The sequence below is a fragment of the Cryptomeria japonica genome, chromosome 10 (assembly GCF_030272615.1).
Source record: "Cryptomeria japonica chromosome 10, Sugi_1.0, whole genome shotgun sequence".
In the NCBI taxonomy this organism is placed as follows: domain Eukaryota; kingdom Viridiplantae; phylum Streptophyta; class Pinopsida; order Cupressales; family Cupressaceae; genus Cryptomeria; species Cryptomeria japonica.
In genome coordinates, this window is record NC_081414.1 from 134,144,878 (window position 1) to 134,167,772 (window position 22,895).

The window sequence follows — 22,895 nt, forward strand, 5'->3', positions numbered from 1 at the left end:
CAACTAGGACTAGAACCACTAGCCAACAACTAAAAATAGGTGCTGTAAGGCACATCTTGCTTGCCAAATTGGAGACTCTTAAATTAGACATGGCACACGATAACTTTTAAATTTTGCTAAAAGGTTTTAGTAATTAAAATAGACAAAGTGCCAATAGTAATTGATATCAAGTCAGTAAAAAAATTCAAAGAGCTGCTCACTTGGAAGACTCCCTAAATAGAAAAGGAATCACCCAAGATAACCTTGCCTTATCAATAGTCAAAAGCATGGGAATGTCAAGGGTTGCGTTGTTAAAACAAGACCGCTAGCAACCCAAAATAGGAGAAATTGGTAGGTTAAAGGAAAAACCTCTATTACTAGCACCTAGAATAACAAAAAGAACAAAAGAAAAAGAAAACCAAAAATATCTCAACTCCAAAATTGAGCAAACAAAAGCTAACAATAGTTATGAAAGGAAGGCTTAGATGCTCTTGCATCATGGTGTTGGCAATAACAATGAAGGAAAATTGAGAGGAGGGGGGTGAATCAGTTTTCATCGGATCTACAAACTTAACCACAAAAACAAAGATAAGCAGATAAATAGCACAACACACAACACCAAGATTTTGACATGGAAAACCCGGTTAAGGGAAAACCATGGTGGGAATCTACCCACAATAAGATGATACTCTGCAGTAGTATGTGAAAATATAACAATGGGGAATGCACATGCATTTAGGCACACTGCCTAGAGCTCACTGCTCAAAGGATAATGACCTGGAAGGCTACAACCCTCAGGGAAGTCTCACTGACTTACAACAAGATTCGGACTACCATTCGGAAGGAATAAACTGAAAGAATAGCATGTCCAAATGCCTAAATACAATTCCAATTAAGCACAATGTCTGCTCTGCAACACCAATCTCTGGTCAATACATCATCTGAAAGATGAATCCTTATTCGCACATATACCACTCTCTGATAATGCAGACACAATCATGACACCTAAATTACATGACAATATCACCTATTTATACAATTCATCAACCTTGACAACAAGGTCGGCTAAACCCTCAACTCACAATTACAAAATTACATCACACGATACAAGGATCGACCACTGGACCAATATAATGATATACATGACATAACATGGTCCCAAACCAAATTCCCAAACACTCAACTCCATCGGTAATCACGCCAAGATCAATCGCAACACGCTACACCACCAGGAAAATGCATAACACGAATAACATCACTGGTTCAACAAAATCACCAAGAACATGCACAACGATCAATGCGGATCATCAAAACAAATAGGACATACTTAAGAAACACCAACAAGCACATTAGAAACATCAGCAACAGCTGCACCAACACCACTTATCAAATTTTCATCGATCAACATCTGAAACTCAAGAACACACATACCAGCAACTGTCATGAGGAAAAGATAACTTGCAGAGCACCAAATCATGAACCATCTGAAAAGAAGATACCCAAGACCATCCCAAACAATTTCCCAAAAACTCAGATCCAGATCTGATCACACCGGAATATATCGGAGGAAATACTGAACTCTGCAAAGCACTGATCAGATAAACAAACTGCAAAACCGGATCATCTGATATGATCATTTAAGCTTCCCGGATCACCAAGACCAATATAGAAGAATATAATGATACTAGAAAACACCAAACCATGATACAAATAAACCAATCTGCAATCATTGGAGCAAGAATATGTTGACATCAATGACAACAACATATCCTAGCAGCAACAATGTCCAACAATCTCCCCCTTTGGCATTGATGGCAACATATGAATGTAAAAAACAATCAATGCAAAGAAAAAAAACATCTCCAACAGACTCCCCCTAAGATCAAACAGTTTTTCACATGCCTCTCTCCCCCTTTGACAACAATGCCAAAGATCTCAAAATAGAAAACCAAACTTACTCTCTCAGAATATAAACATGAATCTCTCCCCCTAAAATACATAACTAGACTACTCCACCAGAGGAGCAGCACCAACTCATCAATCCAGATAAAGAGATATGACTGTGAAGTCCACCGGATTGATGCAACTCAATGCATCTAGTTCCCATCAGGAGGGGTGGATACCCCTAACTTGTCTCTCAAATAGACAAATGTATCCACAGGCAAAGGCTTAGTGAAAATATTAGCAATCTATTCCTTTGTAGATACATATTCCAACGTCACTTCCTCTTCATTGACTTTTTCTCTTAAATAATGATATTTGATTGACACATGTTTAGTCTTTGAATGTTGCATCAGATTCTTTGACATGTTAATAGCACGGGAATTATCACAATGTATGACAATAGACTCATCATAGATAACTCTGACATCCTTCAACATTTGCTTTGTCCAAACCACCCGAGTGTAGCTACCAGCAACATCAATGTACTTAGCTTCAGCAGTAGATAAGGACATTGAATCTTGTTTCTTACTAGCCCATGAAACCAATTTCTTCCCCAAAAAGAATGCTCCACCAGTGGTGCTCTTCTGGTCATCAACATCACCAACCCAATCAGCATCAGTGTAAGCACATAGCATGAAATCATCATTCTTCGGATACCACAAACCTTAATCCACAGTCCCCTTCAAGTATCTGAATATCCTCTTCACAACAATGACATGACTCTCTTTTGGATCAACTTGATATCTAGCAGCCATGCACACAACATGCATAATGTTAGGCCTAGTCCGAGTAAAGATATAGCAGTCCACCAACCATAGATCTGTACAAACTCTGATTAGCTTTCGAAGATTCATCTTTTTTAGACAATTTGCAACCAGTCACCATAGGAGTTCCAACTTTTTTGCAGTCATCCAACCCAAACTTCTTTGGGAATTCCTTCACATATTTAGCTTGAGATATAAAAATACCGTTTCTTTCTGCAAACCTAAGAAAAAATTCATTTCTCCTATCATAGACATCTCAAATTCTTTCTGCATATCATTGGCAAACTTCATGCTCAAGTTATCATCTCCTCCAAAGATAATATCATCAACAAAGAATTCAACAATCAAGATGTTATCATTCTCAATCTTAAAGTACAGATTACTATCAACACTACTACTGTCTTGACGTTTTCTCACATCACCCCATTGCAAATGGGGACCCCCTACTTTTTTAGGCCCTCTTGGTCTTTTGGCTTTGTCTTGGGTCTTTTCGCAACAGTCTCTCTAGTCCATCTGCTTTGCAAGTGTTTGGGGGTCATTTTGATCAAGTTTGCTTTTCGTTTGAGCGAATTTGATTAAATCTAGGACTCGTTTTGTTAATTTTAGGGTTTTTGTTTTCAGTCCTAGATTTTAGGGATTTCTTTTAGTGTTTTGGAAAAACTAAACGTAGAATTGGAATCAGGACCCTTCAAGGAACCTCCCAGTAAAATTTGAGTCAAAACGGAGCAACTTTCTATTTTTAGAAAGTTCCTATTTTTTAGGGATTTCACCGAGTTTTGGAATGTCTTCATTTTGCCAAAAATCAAACTTACTATTTTTAGTAAGTGCTTTCTTGACCTATTTTGTCCAACCCTAACATTTTGAAACACTTACTATTTGGGAAAATCTATTTTTGGCAGGTTCTTCACAGGAAAACACTGAAAACTGAACATCCCTGAAGACTGAACGTCCCTGAAGATCATTTCTAAATCTGAAAGAGTCAGAAGGCAGACAAGTGTGATCAAAGTTTGGCTAAGTATGGGAACTAGTCCAAGAATGGAAAGATCGAAAAATCATCGAAGTCTGGAAATTCACATCAATCCACAAATGTCATCCTGATCCAAAAATGGCCTGAAATTTGACACTGTCTGAAAATTTAAAGATCTTCTAAAACCTAGAATTTGCATTATAATTCCTAGAGATATGAAACCACTCTCAAACATCTTGCCACTATATATGAAATATAACTTAAAGTATAAGAAAGGAAAAAGACATTGAAATGCCACTTATACTTAAATGTTATATTTCATATACTATTCATGGATGCACTTTGGCCATGTAACAACACATCACCTGTCAGGGAGGACAATCGATACAACAGTTAGAGGTGGACGGTTGAGAATGGATTGTTACAACTCATCTTTTTTTTTTTTGTAACTGAATTATATTTTATTTCTATCTGCACACCGTTGATGTGTTTTTTATGCACTTTGAACATGGAATAAAATACTAAGTATTCTATCCTCTCTTGAACAAGGAAATGTTATATACTAAACAATGTGATCAAATAAGATAACCCTAGCATTTCTTTAGTCAGGTCTTGACATTGCAATGGATAGACTCAGTTGTAATGATGGGATATGTTGGTATCACAAAGGGACTTGTGCTTTTGCAAAACAGTTGGAACTTGCAAACCAACTTCTCTCAAACAAAGAAATATCAAAAGAAAAGGGTTTAGAGAATCTATGTTAATTCTAAGGATAATGATGATAATGAATAATGCTTTGATAGACAAATTCCTTCAAACCAAGTTTTGCTTTGCCATGATAACAACAACTACACAAAATTGATGCAATCTCCCAAGCTAATGAATTATTTTTATTATTGCAAATATTTACACAAATACCCAATACTAGTGTAATTTGAACAAATATCCACAATAACAAGGTTCAGGCTAACTTTACATTGTAGCTTATAGTCAACAAACCACAAAAAGTATGAACCAAGGAATTCATCACATATCATCGCATTGCTCGATTAAGATTGAAACTTAAAAAGTATAAACCATGCAACATGTGTAATAACATGCAAAATCCACCGTATCTTTAATGAAAGTAGTATGTTTATTCCATCAAGTCTTGGCAATAATCTCTTCCTCTCTTCCTGCTGTACTTTTAACTCCTAAGCATCTATTCTCAACCATTACAAATGAGAAGGTAATGCCTTATATAGACATCCCAAATATAATTGAATGGCCCAGATTGATTTGGAACCAATGGTCGAGATTACATGATGAGACCCTAATTAGGGTTAGTTATAACTAACTTCCCTTCAACCAATGAGAAAATTACATCAGTTAGGACACATGTCCTCCTTTGAATGTGAACCAATAAGAAAATAGGAGTTACTTCAAATTTAATGCCTTCTAGAAAATAGGAGAAAATAAGAGATATGGACCTATCAACCTTCAATATTTAGCTAAATTGGGCATTGCCAATATGTTTCACAATTTGCTATCTATCTAGGAGAAACATTTTATATGTGCAAGTTGTTGGTCAGTAAGTGGAAATGAAACTCATTTCCTACTAAAGGAACATTAATGCATATCTATGTGAATCACCTTGGAAATCATTGACAACCCTTGGTGCAAGGTACTTTCTATTACTAGTTGATTTTTTCAAGATAAACCTGGGAATACTTTTTGAAGAAAAAGTCTTAAGTGCTTTGGAACATTTGTCTAGTTCACATTATTTGTTAAAATTAATAAAAGGGTGTGGATTAAGATCTTGAGGTCTGATAATGGCAGCAAGCTCACTTCCAAGCAATTTAGGACTAATACAAAATTAAAGGTATTTAGAGGTAGTTGACAGCTCCATTCATCTCCCAATAGAATGAGAGAGGAGATACAAATCTATCATGGCGACTGCTTAGTGCATGATACATGGTAGAGGCATGTTATACAAATGTTGGAAAGAGAAATATAAATTTGTGCAAAGCCTTGGAGGATTTCATACCAAAAAATCATGGTCTAGGATCAAACCAAAGGTAATAGATTTTCATGTTTTTTGGTTCAGCTGCATATGTTTTGGTTCTTGATAGCAAAAGGAGTAAATTAGATTCTAAAAGCTTCAAATATTTCTTTTCCAGTTATAGTGAACAATCAAGGGCATATGGACTTATTGATATTTCCACGAATGAAGTCATAGCAAGGATGTTGATGGAAAATAAACAATTATTTTATTTTTATTTGTGACTTGAACCAATAAATAGGTTGTTTGTAATCAGTTTGAAATTAGTATTGTGGTTCCTTTGAAGGATAAAGGCTCTATTTATTTTTGTACTTTGTCACAATCCCCAATGCATTAGCCTTTACCTGACATTGTTTTTTTTGCACTAGTGTTATATAAAAAATTGAAAGTTTGATTTGAGTTCCACTCCTAGTTGCTTTGCCACAAGACTCTTAGGTCACACAACAATAGAGACCAAAGTGGTATTATTGTATTTTTTGGGATGAGAGGGAGGATGAGCTTCCTCAATTAGATGCATGACCCTCACAAGCAAGGAAATAGATTGTCTCTTCGAATGAGCATTGTTGGAAGGTTGGTGCCTTCATCCCCTTGGTTGTTCAGCGTCACCCTTGGGGTTTTGTGACATGGCTTAACTGCCTCTTGTGGTTTGTTTATCTTTCGTGTTTGTATTAGGCATTAATAGGTTGATCTTTAGGTGCAACAACAAAACATGGGTCAACAAGTGGTATCGGATCTCAAGTCACGGGTTCGAATCCCTCGGTCGCACTAGGGGGGGGATTGTTGGAAGGTTGGTGCCTTCGTCCCCTTGTTTGTTCAGTGCCACCCTTAGGGATTTGTGACATGGCTTACACCTCCCGTGTTTTGTTTATCTTTGGTGTTTGTATTGGGCATTAATGGGTTGATCTTTTGGTGCAACGAGAAACCTTGGCCAACAAGCATGTTCATTTTGCTCTCTTTTTTGAGCTTTTTAAGATCCTTATACCATAATAATATGTAAAAGAAAAGGGTAATTTGAATTGAAGGTTAACATGCAATTTGAAAATGATGCATTGATGAAAAATCATATCTAGGAGTTGGGCAACTGGAAAATTTTCTCCAAGAAAAATTCCCATTGGATGCAAATGGGTAGATTAAAGTAGTCATCCTATGATTTATCATCATTGGTTGATGTGTTAGTTTATAGGTGTGTAGTTTGATATATCCTATATCCACACAACTAGAACTTTGTCGTCATTACTTATCTCTTTTGGATTTTAAGCCCTTGAAGCTTGTTTATTAGTAGGCATCAAAATGAGTGTTGTGATATGTCAAAGCTACTGTTGACTTTGACATTTTGTATCCAAGGACATAAGATTCAAGCTACCAAGGTAGACGAAATTTGATTGGGTTAAGATCAATTGATACTTGAAGATCAATTATTGGCTATATATTTTTCTTGAACTTAGGAGTTGTTTTGTGGTAAACTTCAACACTTCAAAGCTTTATTATGCACTAAAGCAAAACACATATTAGTTGTGAGTGCCAATTGTGAAATTGTATGGTTATTTTGAGTTTTGAGTGATCTACAACTTCTTCAAATGACATTTTCTCCACTTTTATGTGATAGTCAAGGAGTAAAAGGCTGGTTTATCATGCTTACACCAAGCATATTAATGTTCATTATCATTACATTGGGCAATTGGTTGACATTAATTATATTTCTCTTCACCACTACAATTTTCACAAACAATCTATTGAACTAATGGCTAAGCCTCTTGTTGCAATTCTCTTGTCACATTTTAGGATAAAGTTGGAGTTGTCTCTAATTCATTCATTAAGGTAGGGGATGGTGGTCATAGGTGGCAGAGACATAATGCTACATTTTGTAAACAAAGCATTTATTGCTAATGATGTGATAATACCACTTTTTTTATTTTAAAAAAGTAACTTCCAATTAATTAACAACCACCTTGTAACTTGTGCATTCAATAATAAATACAAGCCACACTCATTGAAGTGTATGCCGTCTCGTTCTCTCAAATTTGTTCATTCATTCTTCCAATATTATACTCATTTGCATGCAATGAGATTTTCACCGAGAGGTAATTGGGCCTACTAGGTATGGATCTTCATCAAGACATCATGTTTAACTTGCATGGTAGCTTCCCACTCAGGTCGACCCTTAGCTTCTAAGTACTATTGTGGTTTAGGCACTTTGAAAAGTTAAAAGAAAAGAAAAATGAACATGCTCTTTTGAACCAACAATTTGTTTCCTCATTTGGTAGGCTGCATTTTTTATCGAAGAAGTTCATCATCTCTCACATTTTGTAATGTCCCCAGTTGGGAATTCCCTTAATTTAATCCTGAGACAACCATTCAGACCTAAAGTGAGAACTGGAATATAAAATTGACCCAAACTGAAGGCATTTCATTATGATATTTAATTTAAATCTTTAAGAATAATTCAGAAAAATAGAACTTATCTTGATAGCTTTCCCGAATTATATACTTGAGAGTATAACTTCTATATCATAAACTTCTGCTCTACTAAAAGAGTTCTGAATCAAGACAAAGATGTTAGTGCCTTTAACTTAATAACAGTTCTGATCTGATCTGCTGCTCTTATTGAGTGTTTTCCTATGCATTAAGAACATATATCTAAGATCTTCCTCCCCCAATGGAATGAATTCAATTTTATTCAAATCGATAATCTTTGCTATCATCAGCAATGCTCAGCGTTAGTCTTAATGACATAAGGGATATTCGATGGTATCACTTGTCTTGTTAGTTTAGTCAATATTTCAATCCCTTTGCTTAGGTATGCATCATTACCATCCAACTCATTGTCTACTCCTTAACTCGATATTAATTAATATGTCTGTAACATTTGTTTGCAGTATTAATGCCAAACATATAAATCCACCATCAATGTGAGGAGGTCTTCAGCGACTATTTTCTTATTTAATTTCTCCGCTATTATTCATAAAGCGATGATTCATGATATTTCAGAGTTAGCCGAGGACGCGTCCCCGACCTGAAAACCCCCGTCCCCGTCCCGGGGACGTTTCGGGGACTTGGGGACGGCTAGGGGACGTTTCCCCCCGTCCCCAAATTGCCCTATATTTTTAGGGGATGTCCCCGAAACGGGGGGATGCCTGCCCTAGCCTTGGGGGACGTCCGTACGTCCTGGGGACGGCTGGGGACGGCTGGGACGTCCCCAATCCGTCCCGGGGACGGCCAGACGTCCACCTTATCTAAGGCCATTAAAAAATATTAAAAAAATAAAAAAAGTTACATTTTCAATTTTTTTTTTAAATTTTCTAATATAGGCCCCTTATTAATTCAAATTGTTATTAAAAATAAAAAAATTAAAAGATAACATTAATTTAATTCATAATTTTGACAATGAAACTATATGGCAGCAGTGTAGCCTTTGGGCATTTTGACATAGAGATTAGAAAATCGCCCAAAAATTGCCAAACTCGGCGAGTTAATAGAAAAATAACACCCAACACCTTTATGAAAGAATAAGTTTTTTTGGCCTCGCGGGGCGCTGCCCCTTGACCCCGCCCTATATCGCGACCTTGACCCCGCAAGGGGCGCTGCCCCTTGACCGCGCAAGGGGCGATGCCCCTTGACCCCACCTTGGGGGCGCTGCCCCCAAACCCCCATTGAAAAATATGGGGGGAAACCGCGTCGATAGAAGTAGGGAAAATTTAACCTCTTTGTTTTGACATTTTGTATGTTATTTCTTTAATATCTGTTATGATATGCATATTGACAATGTGAATGAATTGAAATTCTGATTTATGAATGCATAATTGCATATTGTCTATTGAGTATTAACAATGTTGTATGTTCAGAATTTACATTCTAAAATGTCTTCAACTTTTCATAGTATCATACACATGCTATTTCCATGTTTTATTGTTTTCATATGAATATGATGTATGTATGCATGCTTTATCCATGAACATTTAGAATTTTGAAATTTTCCTATATATTTTAAATTTTTCCTATATTTTAATAGCAGTCCCCTTTGCCGTCCCCCGCCGTCCCCAAATTTGGCAAAAAAATTTGCCATCCCGGAAACGCGTCCCGCCGTCCCCGTCTCGGAAACTCGGGGTAACATTGATATACGATCCCTGTTTGTGAATGCTTATGAACACATCCTTGATAGGATTGCGGTGCTTAGTCAATAGTTGGTAATGTATCACGTCTATCATTCTCCCAGGATGATGACAAAATTATGCTAGGAGGTGATACTTGTTAACAACGTTGACTAATTCCGGTGCTCTATTTATTCCTCAGTACATTGGTATCAAACGCTGCCTTCTGTGCTTGGTATAGGTAAAGATTCCCTTCATACTATCGACGTAGTCCAAGTAAGAGTCACAACGTTGCTTGGCATAGCTTGTGTTCATCGAAATTCTTATAGCCATTTATGGTGATTGATTCCATGTGTGTTTGTTTTCCTGATTCCCCCTCAAATGAGTGTGAGGCCCCTGTTAAATAACATGAAATGCTCGTCGGGTGCATTGCTTAACTAGTTAATTTGGAACGGTTATATCCTTTTCATTAATCATGTTTCCTCATAACTCGATTATATCTCTTCATGACGTAGACTCCCCTAATGCACTTGTATACCTTCCCTATAATTAATCGTTGCTTAATAAAGGTAATTGATGAAATGTCACTTGAATTATTATGTTGATCACACCCATTCGATAGACTAGGGTGAGTGTTATCTCTTAGGCGTTATGGTTGTGGCTATCCGTATCACACCATGAGACATTATTTGCTGTATATACAGATTGCTTTAGTATGGAGATCGCTGGTTGTTCATACAAGTCTCTTAATCACCGTTTGTTTGATATAAACAATCCGTTGATAAGTATTGTATTTGTCCTTAGCTAATATCACTAATATGATAGCATTCATCATGTGTATTATCTTGATGAGTCGGGCCACTCCTTTACTTGTCTTAAATATTATATTTTATTTGAATATTTCAATTAATAAATATTAATTAAATAATAGTATAAATTGATACATTTCAAATAACCTTTCATTATTAATTACTATATTAAATAATAATAATAATTTTTGCAATAATGTATTATTATAATATTTATATTTTTATTAAAATATTAAATTAATATAAATATAAATAATAAATTAAATCTTGTTTATTATTATTATTAAGATTTTATTTAGTTCATTCTATTTATTTATTTGGTTACAAATATATATTTTAATATTTTAATTGTATTATTATTTATTATTAAATTCTATCTTAAAGCGGTCATTAACATGTTTTGATTGTTTATATGGGGACATCACACATTTTGAAGAGTGGAATAATACCACTTGGGTCTATGCTATTGGGTTACATGAAGTTCCTTTGGTGTATCAACCATATTTGGAGACACAACCACCCTAGGGTAGTGTAGGAAGAACTGTCAGCCAAACACTAACACATTAGTGTTTGTGATGGAGTACAAGAACTCAAAACTTCATCTTTCATAGAACTAGAATACTATTTTGCAACATATGAGTGATTACTTTTTAGTGACAAATACAAACAGAGAAAAATGATTTGATTTACACCAACATCATTATTAATAATAGTTTATTTTACATAAACATCTCTACTAATAATAATTTTGTTAATATAAATGTCTAAGTTTATATGCCTTCTAATGTTACCAGTAACCATGATTAACGAAAAAAGTTTTGAGACTGAAGTTTACTTATTATCATACGAGGAACTAAAACATAATGTTACCCATTGTACACATAAGCATATATTGCTTATGTCAATGACTTTATAACATCACATTAGTAATTTTTAAAATGTAAGTTCAAATTAAGTTACAACCACCTTGTAACTTGTCCATTCAATAATAAATATAAGCCACACTCATTGAAGTGTGTGCCATCCATTTTTCTCAAATTTTTTTCATTCATTTTTCCAATAGTATACTCATTTGCATTCAATGAGATTTTTACCTAGAGGTAATTTGGCGGCCTGCCCTACTAGTTATGGATCTTCATCAAGGCATTATGCTTAACTTGCATGGTAACTTCCTTCAAGTTGACACTTAGCTTTTGAGTACTGTTGTGGTTTAGGCTCTTTGAAAAGGTTAGAAGAAGAGCAAAACGAGCAAGCTCATTAGAACCAACAATTTGTTTCCTCGTTTGCTAGGACTGCACATCTGATATAGGGTTCTCAAGTTATTTTGACATTTAGGCTGACTTCCAATTGTCATATTAATTTATCGGGATCGGATCACAAATGGCAGGAATGAGCACACTGACATGTTCAAATTTGGGCCCACTTTGAGGGGACTATGGCACTAGGCGGCCTAGTCCACTAGGACTATGGTGCTAAGCCATAGTTCACCCAAAATACGGCAAACTAAGGGTGGTTGCAATGTGCATAGCTCCTAGACATTGGATCAGGTCACCTCATGAGTATATGACGACAATTTGGATGAGTTGAGGCTAAAATAGGCTGAAAAAGACCCAAAAGGAGGCACGCTAAAGCAAGGGCCTGAAAAGGAGTGTGAAATTGTAAGGTGTTACAACTTACAACACCACAGCTTCTATTTTTGCTTACCTACCAAACACCTTGCTCATATATCTTACTTCTTTTTGGATACATGGCAAAGCATGAACCATGCTAGGTTTGGATAGTTTGGCTAAATGTTGAAGGATTAGATGTCAATATATCTCATGCAACAAAATGCTGCCATTGGTGCTCACAACTGATGTGCACAAATTAACTATGACAAGGTTGATTAGCTATTATAAACCAGCTTACTTAATTCCTAGGATGATAATTTTTCCTTGCTTGGTATTATTCATAAGAAACTTCTTTATACAAAATGAAAAAACCGCAATATTGTTAGAATTTTCTATAACATGACTGATATACAAGATATTTTTGTTTATGTTTGAAACAAAACTAATGTTCCTAACTATGAATTTTCTTGCATCACTTCGAACAATCCAAATGCTTCCCATCCCTTTTATTGCATGCATTCTACCATCACCTAAAGAAATAGAATTTGTAGAACTAGAGTCAGTAGTAAACTTCATTTACCACTCTTTGTATTATGTAAACTGTAATACGATGAGATGCACTGGAATCAATAACTACCAATTGATTGGATCACCATTATCTTGGGAAGATGCCTTGAATGCATACCCTTTGCCTAAGTCTTGCTCAGCCTCAATTGCTGCCATATTGATCCGAGTCTACGATTTGCAATTTTGGGATGGATCATGGAGTAGTTTCTGGTAATCATTCTTCACATGCCTGATTGTATGCAGTTGATGATTAGGGAAACCATATTATTAATAGCTAAGAGTTGATCTTTTAGATCTTTCATTTTAAGAAGATGGTCAGACATAGACCCACTGTCACTAACTTTGCAAAAAGCAATGCACAATCTTTTTCTGATGTCTGATATTTGTCAAGTGGCATTTTGGAATTCAGGAATCAAGTCATCAGATACAAGCAGTTTCAACAACAAGAAGGCTTATTTATGACAGTTATCAAAGTCAGCAAGATTTGCAATAGCTTTGGTTTCCTTTTTGAGAATAATTTTGTCACAGTTCCTATCTATACTCAGCCATTGTGAGTATTTGTGACCCCAGACATTAATGTTTTGGTCACTTAATTCTGGACATTTGAGAAAATAAGATTTTGTATTTTTTGTCTTGATCATAACTAGGGTTTTATAGGCAAATTCAGACTTGCAAACTTGATATTTTTATTTGAATTCGGAAAACTTAAACAAATCACGATATGCCTTAGAAAATTTTCTCTGCTCTAGAGTTTTTCTGTCTGTGCCCTACCATGCCTGCATACATGGTGCTGTGGTGTGACATTTGTTCCAACAAAAAATACCTTTGTTACACAGCAAATGAACAGAAAATGACACTCTTATTGCACAACCAATCGGTCACTTTTGCAGCTCATAGTAAGCCTACCTGCTGTGTTGGCCTTTAAGTGCCTTCAGCAGTAGTTTGCAGTGGAATCCAGCCTCTATAGTTAACCTTTCAGCCCTTAATAGATTCAACATATGACAGGAAAAATATCCCGTTCTACCTTGTGGCAGTCAGCTCAGAACATGATAGTTTTCTTCTGTCTTTATTGTCAACCCTGACAGTCCTTTGAGTAAAATCTCAACAGGAAATTCGATCCTGCTGTCCTGCACAGCAATTTTCTGCCATTCAATAGCCCTCACACAACATTTATGAGATTTCTTAAATAATGTCATCTCTTTCGAAATGAATTGACTTAATGTACCCTTTCCTAGGGCTTCCTTGCCCTGATTTATCTTACCTTGTCCTAGGCTTCCTCACTTTGATACCAAATGTTAGAAGAATGAATGTACAGAGTTTGAGAGAACTTCGTGGCACATACTCTGATGTGTGTATGCATGTATTACTATTGTATGGGAAGGTACATCGGTGATTGTAACTTGCATTTTGTAAGTTATGTTTTAAACACTGGTGTTATTGGATCAATAATGTAAGCAATAAATGCTTATACACAATGCCTAGTCTAACAATATATTATATTTAGGTAGGTAGTGGTGCATCTCATTGTAGTATTTCTTCATGAGTATGTATCTTGTAAAATTTCCCACGATTGTTTGCGTGTTTGTTCCTGAATCTTAAACTCAACTTTTACTAGCTTATAATCAAATTTTGCAACTACAACTAACATTCTTTATAACATGATATAATTATTTTTTAACAAGTTTATATGTATTTTGAAGAGAAATGATATTCTCTTCCATTGTTGTTTCTTAATACTTCTGTTTATAGAATTGTAGACATTTTTATGATTTATAGGCTGTTATATGGTTATGATTTATAGGCTATCGTGTAATATGTTTCCATTTGTATTTTGTAGGTGCTTTGTCATAATAATTTGGAGTGTGATGGAATTGATACAATTCTCATTAAGGACCAAGATCTTACAAATAAAAGTGAGTTCTAGATGTTTCCGAAGTCTTTAGTAAGTCTTGATCTTTAAAAAGAGAACATGGATTCTATACTCCATAAGACAGGGTTTTACTTCATTTATAAAATTTGGCTCCAATATATCTAATTATGTATTAGATAGTATGCTATATATGATCATAGTTCCATGTTGTCACATCTTAATGCCTTGATCAGATTATTTAGCTTGGATAATCTATGTTAATAAATTTGATTATATTTTTGACATATTGGGAAGCCTAACATAACTACAAACTCCACAAGCACATTTTTCGTGCAAGCACATGCACCCAGTTTCAGTTCTGCTGTGATTGCAAACTTTCAGAAAGAAACAAAAATTCTAGTGATAGGAATGCCAGCACATGCCTGAAGCAAGTAAACATCATCTATAAATCCTTTTACTGGACTTGAACATGGTCTCCACCAGACAAGTAAAGGAGTTCGTAGACTATAAAACAAACAGTCTTTTGCTTTATCTGTGCTCACCAGATAAAATAAGTGGTAGTTGCAATTGTAAATTTTTGATCCCACGAATATCTCTATTAACCTTGACCTTCCTAGAATGCATCAAAAACTGAATCAAAAACTGATAAAAGTAACTAAGAAACTGTGGCACACTTAAAAAAAGAGTAATCATTTTTAAAATATATCAATAGAGCATAGCATCATAAAATCGAGTAGGTCCTTAAGGATAGATTTTTAGTTTATAATATTATATGATCAAATTTATTTGCAATTTTGTATATTTTTTATTCTTTTTGCAGACACAGACACAGACATGCACACACACAAGCAAGCTCATGCATGCACATGCACACACACGCACACATCAGCCATACCCAGCCATATAGTAAGTACCCAAGGAAATTTTTTCTGTACTAGCATACCAGAACCCCATGCTTGTATAGTTGTACCCACCCCCATACTAGAACCAGCAACTTAGCTGCGGTCGATTCAAACATTTTATTATTTATATTTATGGATAATTACTTGCATGCACGTATATTTTTCTTTACCTGATTTTCAAATTCGCATACATCCTATTTGATATTTATGTTTGAGTTCTTATTCCAAATTACATTATGAGTGTTTTTGTTGGTCAATCTCTGATTTCTATTTGTGTTTCAGGTGCAGAGAAAATTGTAGGATGGGCTTTGTGTCACCATCTTATGGGTGATTTTGAACCCTGTATTAGAGATGGAAAACTGCTTATCTCTTGTGAAAGGTAAATATCTTTTGTAAAGGGTGGAAGCACACAGTTTATAATTTGAGAGCACAAGCAATGCATTCCTATGCAAGGATTTTGAAATAAAATCATGTTTTGTCAGTGTTCAGTATGGGTTGAGCGTATTACAGGAAAATCAAAGCGAGTTACAAAATTCTAAAAAGTTACACAAGGTGAAGTTTAGGTTTCCAATTTTAGAATACTGCCATGTTTCTATAACGAAATTGTGATAATTTGTATGATGTTTGAAATGTTTAATAGAATATACTTTTTCAGGATGGTATTGCAGAGAACTATCATGAAAAGAGGCTACTGGATGGTATGATTAATGTTTAATACAAAATACTTTTCCAGGATGTTATTACAGAGAACTATCATGAAAAGAGACTACTGGATGATATGATTCCACCAAATGAAATTGGAGTGAACTTTGAAGATATTGGAGCTCTGGAAAATGTGAAAGATACACTTAAAGAGTTAGTGATGCTTCCTTTACAAAGGCCTGAGCTGTTTTGCAAAGGACAACTAACAAAGGTCAGACTCTATTTTATTTGTTTTGGGACAAGAAAAAATGTGAATAACTAATTGCAATCTGTGATATTAATTTTTCTATTCCATATTTCCAACAAAATGTTTAACTTTCTCAGAGTTTTGAAGATAGCAGGATGCATTTCTGGGACAACAAAAAACTTCATGAAATTTGGGGATGACATTCTGTGTATAATTATGTGTATATGAAGATGACTTTTAATGCCCTGGCTTTAAACCAAATTGGATTGTAGGATCTTTGAGATCTTTTTTTCAATCATGTAATGTAACATTTCTTTTGACTTAGCTATACACAAGGTATTGTTAGAGTTGCTGTTGGTGGTATTTCCTAGAGAATTCTTCAAATATAATGGAGTCATCCAAGTAATTGGTATCAATATTACAATCCTTGTGTTTCTCTTTGTTCTAATGTGACATCAAATGTGTTGAGAATGCTAGACTGTAGCAACCCACCATAATTAATTCAACAAAATTGAGTATTCTTTTTTTTGTGAGTTTAATTTAATCATTATGTTTTATTCAATTGCATACTCTGGGCATCCATCCATTAGGATTAGGCATTCATCCATCCGGGATGAGCATCTAACCATACGGGTTAGGCAATTGTCCAAACGGGACATAAGATTTCATCCATCCAATACGGGATAGGCATCTACCCATACGGGGTAGGCATCTATCCAAACGTGATAGGAGATGCTCTGGCCAGAGACTTAGACTCATTGGGACCATTCGGTCTTGAGCCACTCACTAAGTATTGCACTCTTTTAACAGAAGTGCACCGAGGTCGCCGTCCTTGGGAGTAATTAATAACATAATACAAGCTTGAATTCCGCCTCGGAATTTAGCTTAAAGCCTTGGGAAGTCAAGCGAATCCATACGGGATTCCTTCCGAGTATGCATTGAATTACTTTTTTTTTTTTCCAATTTAATTATCCTATCTTTCAAAATAGGATTCTTACTCAACCTTTCTTTACCAAGCCTAGACCCCACCCACGAACGCCTGAGTACGAGGGACAACTCCGTCCCAAGATTGCCTACATACCCGCTTCGGCACGGGATCAAGGCGTAAAGTATGTAGTTCTATTTTCTATTCTATGGTTTGATGTAAACTGATTTGTGGGTACGCAACCTTTTCTAGGGTCAATGTCCCAGACAGTTTCTCTGCGGTTGCTACCCACGGTGGTAGCACTTTAAACAAAGGCTCAAGATGGCCTATTGTTTGTGGCCTAACAACTACATCTAACACCTATCATGAGCGTTACCCTTGACCAAATTGCCAAACACCAAAATTCCTTCAAGATAAATCAATTTCATAAAAAGCATTTCATTCAACCAACCCTAACAGGGTTTACTAAGGTTTAACTCAACGGATGAAAAGTCATTAAAGGATTAAATTATCGATCCAAGGGGGGTTTCCCGCCCCTCGGATTTTAACTTCCAAGTGTCCCTTATTACTCCCCGACGATTTATAGGGACGATGCCATAGACGTCGTTGATGCAGCTTTATTAGGCGTTAAGTACAGTAGTTCAATACGACGACATTACCCGTAAGCGTGACCCAGAGGCACCGTATATACCAAACGCTGCTAGTTTTGGTTTTCCAACTTCCTTTGTTTAGTTTCTAAACTAAGAGCTTATGAAAACATCATGCTTGAAGTATAATTTTGAAATGGATGTACATAACTAGACCTTTCGAAGTTAATTATTGAATAACTACTTGATGGCAACCAAATCCCATTTGATAAAAAGAAATACCATTCTTCTACCACACAACTAATTAGTATATAATGGTATGATAAGGACAATTATGAACTCATATATTAAAACATGTAACTTGTAGGAAGAAATTGGAAAGGTAACTTACTCATCAATGAATGCAATTTAACATGTAAGTAATGCGCATGATTTACATACGAGATTAAGTAATGTTTACTTTGATCGTGAGAAAATATAGAGTTACTAATTCCACATGAGTGATTAGCTTATACTTTTTTGGAAATTTTGGATCAAATCGAAATAATAAGACTTATTTGTTTTTAAGTGAGTCAAAATCACTGATCAAATAATCCAATAAATCCCTAAGGGGATTGAGACAATAATTTTTGATTTCAATCTCTCGCTAATTTATTAACTTTATAATTTAACTAAACATTTATAGAGATTAACTTAAATTTAATTAAATATGATTATATATAGAAAAAAAACTAACTTAAAAAAAAAAGGATTATATATAAATAAAATTAACTTAAATTTTAATTAAAACAATTATTAAAAAAATTCCATCGCAAATTTCAAGTGTAATAATATTAAAAAAACGAATTGTTTGTTAATAGTAAATAGACTAAATAGGGGGTGGGGACCGCGGGTCCCATCACCCCCTGCGGTCCTGCATGTGCAGGCCCATAGGGGTTGAGGGGACCCTGTGGGCCCCCCCACTCCCCTGCGGATCACTGCTGTGACAGTGACCGTAGGGTAGTGGAGGGTACCACTGTCCCTCCCCGGCGGTTACAATAACCGTCCCCGTACGCCATGCAAAACTATTATCTTTTTTGACCGCCATTTAATCTTCGACATTAATATGAATTTCTTTTTTTTTTTTTTAATTTTTTTTTTTTTAATTTATTTATTTATTTTTTTATTCGAAATGAATTATATATATATGTGTGTGTGTGTGTGTGTGTGTGTGTGTGTATTTATATAATTTATATAACAAGGGAGTATTGACTTATGAAAATAAAACATGAATAAGATAGGTAATCAAATAACTGTTTTAGATTGGTTTCCAGTTTAATTTAATTAGACACAGAGAGTAGATTTTAAACAATAAGGATAAAATATTAAAGTAACAATAAGGGTTCATTCACAGGAGTGAATAACCCAAAGAGTTATTCACAGAGATAAAACAATCCAGGGAAAATAAATCGTTTCCAGCATTGTACAGATGATTGAAAGATAGATGATTTACACTGGGAAAAGCAAGCTCATACAGGTGAATTTATAATCTATTTTTTCAATCTAAAATTTACAGAGACAAACTTATATTTCGCTTCCTCAGAGAAAAATGAGTATACTGAGATTTACAAAGAAGTTAACTTATTCCTATAGGAAGATTTGATTCATTCATAGCAAGAAAAAAAAAAAAAAAGCAAGATTTTATTCCTTGAATTTAATTCACAGTGTGTATATAAAATAAGATTAATCCAATATACAGCAAGGAGTTGAAAAACAAGATTTTAATTCTTCAAAACTAATTCACAACAGAATCCAAATTACAACAAGGAATTGAAAACAAGATTTTAATTCTTCAAAACTAATTCACAACAAAAATCCAAATCACAGCAAGGAATTGAAAACAAGATTTCAAAACTAATTTCAGCAATGAATTAAACCAAGATTGATCTAATCTAATTCACAGCAAAAATAAGATGCATGATTCAAAATAAAATAAAACTAAATAAGAAGAAAAACCTGGATACTTGCAATTGATGAAGAATCCCTTACGAATCCTTCAATTAGCCTCCCTTGATCTTCAAACTTGAAAGAAATCCTCCAAAGAAATCTTAGCTATTTTCAAAAGAATGAAATGTGACTACAAAAAAAATTTACTTGAGAGAAGAATTTCTTTATGGAGTAACCAACTCCCATTTTTGAAAACTTGCATATCATTTATAAGAAAAATCTCTCTATTCCACTACCTAAAATTTTAATTAAAAAAAGAGATTATTTCCCAATTTTGGACTTCATGCAAATTGATTAGACTTAGTGGGAGGAGTTACATGCAAGGTGGTGGAGAATCCTCTAGAAGCTTCTTATTCTTCCTACAACATGTGCCATAATTGGATGAGGAAAACTAAATAAATAATTAAGAAAAATGTATATTTTCCATGTGTGTGCTTTATTATTTTATCCTTTTATGATATTCATTCAATCATTTAAATAGTTTATCCAAAAAAATATAATAGAGTTTGTATTTTAAATCCAAAAGTGCTAAAGGAGGGTTGTGACATAGACAAAAGGAAAAAGAGATGTAAGCTAAAGCTAGCAAACATTCATATATATAATAAGATAGGTTTAGTCACAGGGTTTGCCAAATTTCAAGGAAAAAATCAAAATCAAGCGAACTTCAAGAAAACGTTAAAACATCGTTAAAGTTCACCCCAAATTCGTATGGAAAAGGGCTTGGAGGTTGTTTATTAAAATATATTTAAAAAATTCATTTTCAAATATTTTTTTTGAGTTTTTCACAATCTACTTTATTCGAAACCCACAGGTGCGATCCAGAACAGAAAATACTTCATTGAAAACCCATGGGAGTGATCCAGAACAGTGAATACTTAATTTGAAACCCATGGGAGCAACCTAGCACAGCAAATATGAAACATGTCATTCAAAACCTTGGACATTGTATCCATCATGATCACATCCCCAGTATCGCAACTAGGCCTTTCCCAACTCATTGAACTTCGGTATGTAATTGATGTATCTTCTTATTCTTGCCCAAGTGGAGGGGAATGATAGCAAAATGATGAATAATAGTCTGATACCTGTAGAACATTTTTTATGTTTTTATCTTCTTTTTAAAACATATAATGTAACATGCTAATCATCTTAACCAAAAAATAAGTAGATTACCATCTAGTTTTTAGGATTTTTTTTTTGAAAGAAAGAAAGAAACTAATTGTTTCAGCTGAAAAAGAAGTTAACTATCAAACTAAACTTCAGCATAAACTGAAAACTAACTTTTAACTATATAGTAATTGAAGAGAAAGTAAATCCTTTATAATCTAAATAAGGATGCAGATAACATGAATCAAGCATTTATTCATAAGGAAAGAGATGCTGAACAAATATGCTTCCCATCTGGAGTTACTCATAGAAGCCTCGACATTGTTGTGGAGAGGCAGAGCATCATCAAGGGCTTTACCTCCAACCATAGACCTGTTGTGACCTCTTCACACATCGCCCCATTGCAAATGGGGACCCCCACTTTTGGCTTTTTAGAGAAGAAGTTTTGCCTAATTTCCTAGTGTTTGCCTTTGCTTATGTGAGGATTTTTGAATTTTGAATAGGATCATGTGTTTAAAATGTCAAAATGTTAGAGTGATCTTGAGTTTTGCCTAAGTCTAGGAGTTGCCTTAGGGTTTTGATTTATTCTTGCTAAGTGTTGAGTTTTAATTTTGCCTTGACATTTGAGCGTAAATGCGTCTAAGTGTGGTAAGTCGGTGATATTTTGTGCCTAAGCATCAGGAGGTCCTTTAGGGGTTATTTTCTCACTCCTAAGAGTCTATTCAAGTCAAATTTGCACTTTATTCCGATGAAATTCCTATTTTTTCGCTCAAATTTTGATAAATTTGCCTAAGTCCCGATGCGTTTTGATGAAATTCTAAGTGTCCAGATGATTTTGAGTGGTTAAATTGTTAAATTCCTAATGAAAATTTAAGGGTCAAAAGTCAATTTCTGATGGGAGGTGCTTTTCCCCCCACATTTTCGATGACCCATGATTTTCCCTCACGCAAAATCCTGATGGGATATGAATTTCCCTTGAATTTCCGATGGACCTGTTGTGATGTATTCACACATCGCCCCATTGCAAATGGGGACCCCTACTTTTTTGCTTTCTGGGGTTTGTTTCTAGGTCTTTTAGGGTTTTGTCTATTAGCCTTTGCATGCTGAGTGTTGCTAGAGGGATCACTAAGAGAGCAGGCTTTGTTTTAGCTAAAGGTGAGTCAGTGGATGCTCCGGGTTAGGGTCATCTTTGAAAGTCTTCCTTAGGACAAACTTTTGCTCTTGTTGCTAATTGTGTCTTGTTTGAGTTTGAGAAGGTCAATGAAGCTTGGTGAGTGAATATCATCTTTGAAGGTCTGAGTTAGGTCAAGTTGGTGAGTGATGAAGTCTGGAATGTCATCCTGATCTTCAAATGTCCTGAAATTTGGTTGTCTGGAATGTCATCTTGATCCTGAAATTTGACTAAGTCTGGAAAATTGAAGAATCCTCCAAAAACTAGATTTTGCATTATAACTCTTGGAGGTCCGAAACCACTCTCAAACATCCTGATAGTATATATGGAATATAACTTGAAGTATAAGAAAATATCACTTATACTTAAATGTTATATTCCATATATGAATCCTGACGGAGAGACCAAAATGTCAAATTTCGCTCCTGACCCTTCCAAAGGGTCCAGAGCGAAATTCTCCATAAGACATTCTACTTTGACCCAAATTAAGAACTAACTTATTCCCAGGCATTATTGAGGGCAAAACACTTGTTTGGATGAAGAAATGTGTGAAATGAAGTCAAGATTTGAGCCTAAATGTGAATTTTGCTCCTGACCCTTCCAGAGGGTCTAGAGCGAAATTCTCCCGAGACACTATTTTCTCCCTTGTTTGGGCTAACATCCTTGTTCCTTGGACATGTTGGGGGTAG

At 35.0% G+C, this 22,895-nt stretch overlaps 1 protein-coding gene across 7 annotated transcripts in view; it reads left to right on the forward strand.

The window, feature by feature from the left end:
- LOC131030865 (uncharacterized) overlaps positions 1 to 22,895 on the forward strand; it is a 90,188-nt gene that overhangs the window by 13,123 nt on the left and 54,170 nt on the right. For all 7 annotated transcript variants that reach the window (XM_057961802.2, XM_057961809.2, XM_057961805.2 and 4 more), the window contains 4 exons: positions 14,607 to 14,682; positions 15,824 to 15,920; positions 16,024 to 16,093; positions 16,275 to 16,454. In XM_057961802.2, the coding sequence (XP_057817785.2) occupies positions 14,607 to 14,682; positions 15,824 to 15,920; positions 16,024 to 16,093; positions 16,275 to 16,454 (423 nt within the window). The remainder of the gene's footprint in view (positions 1 to 14,606; positions 14,683 to 15,823; positions 15,921 to 16,023; positions 16,094 to 16,274; positions 16,455 to 22,895) is intronic.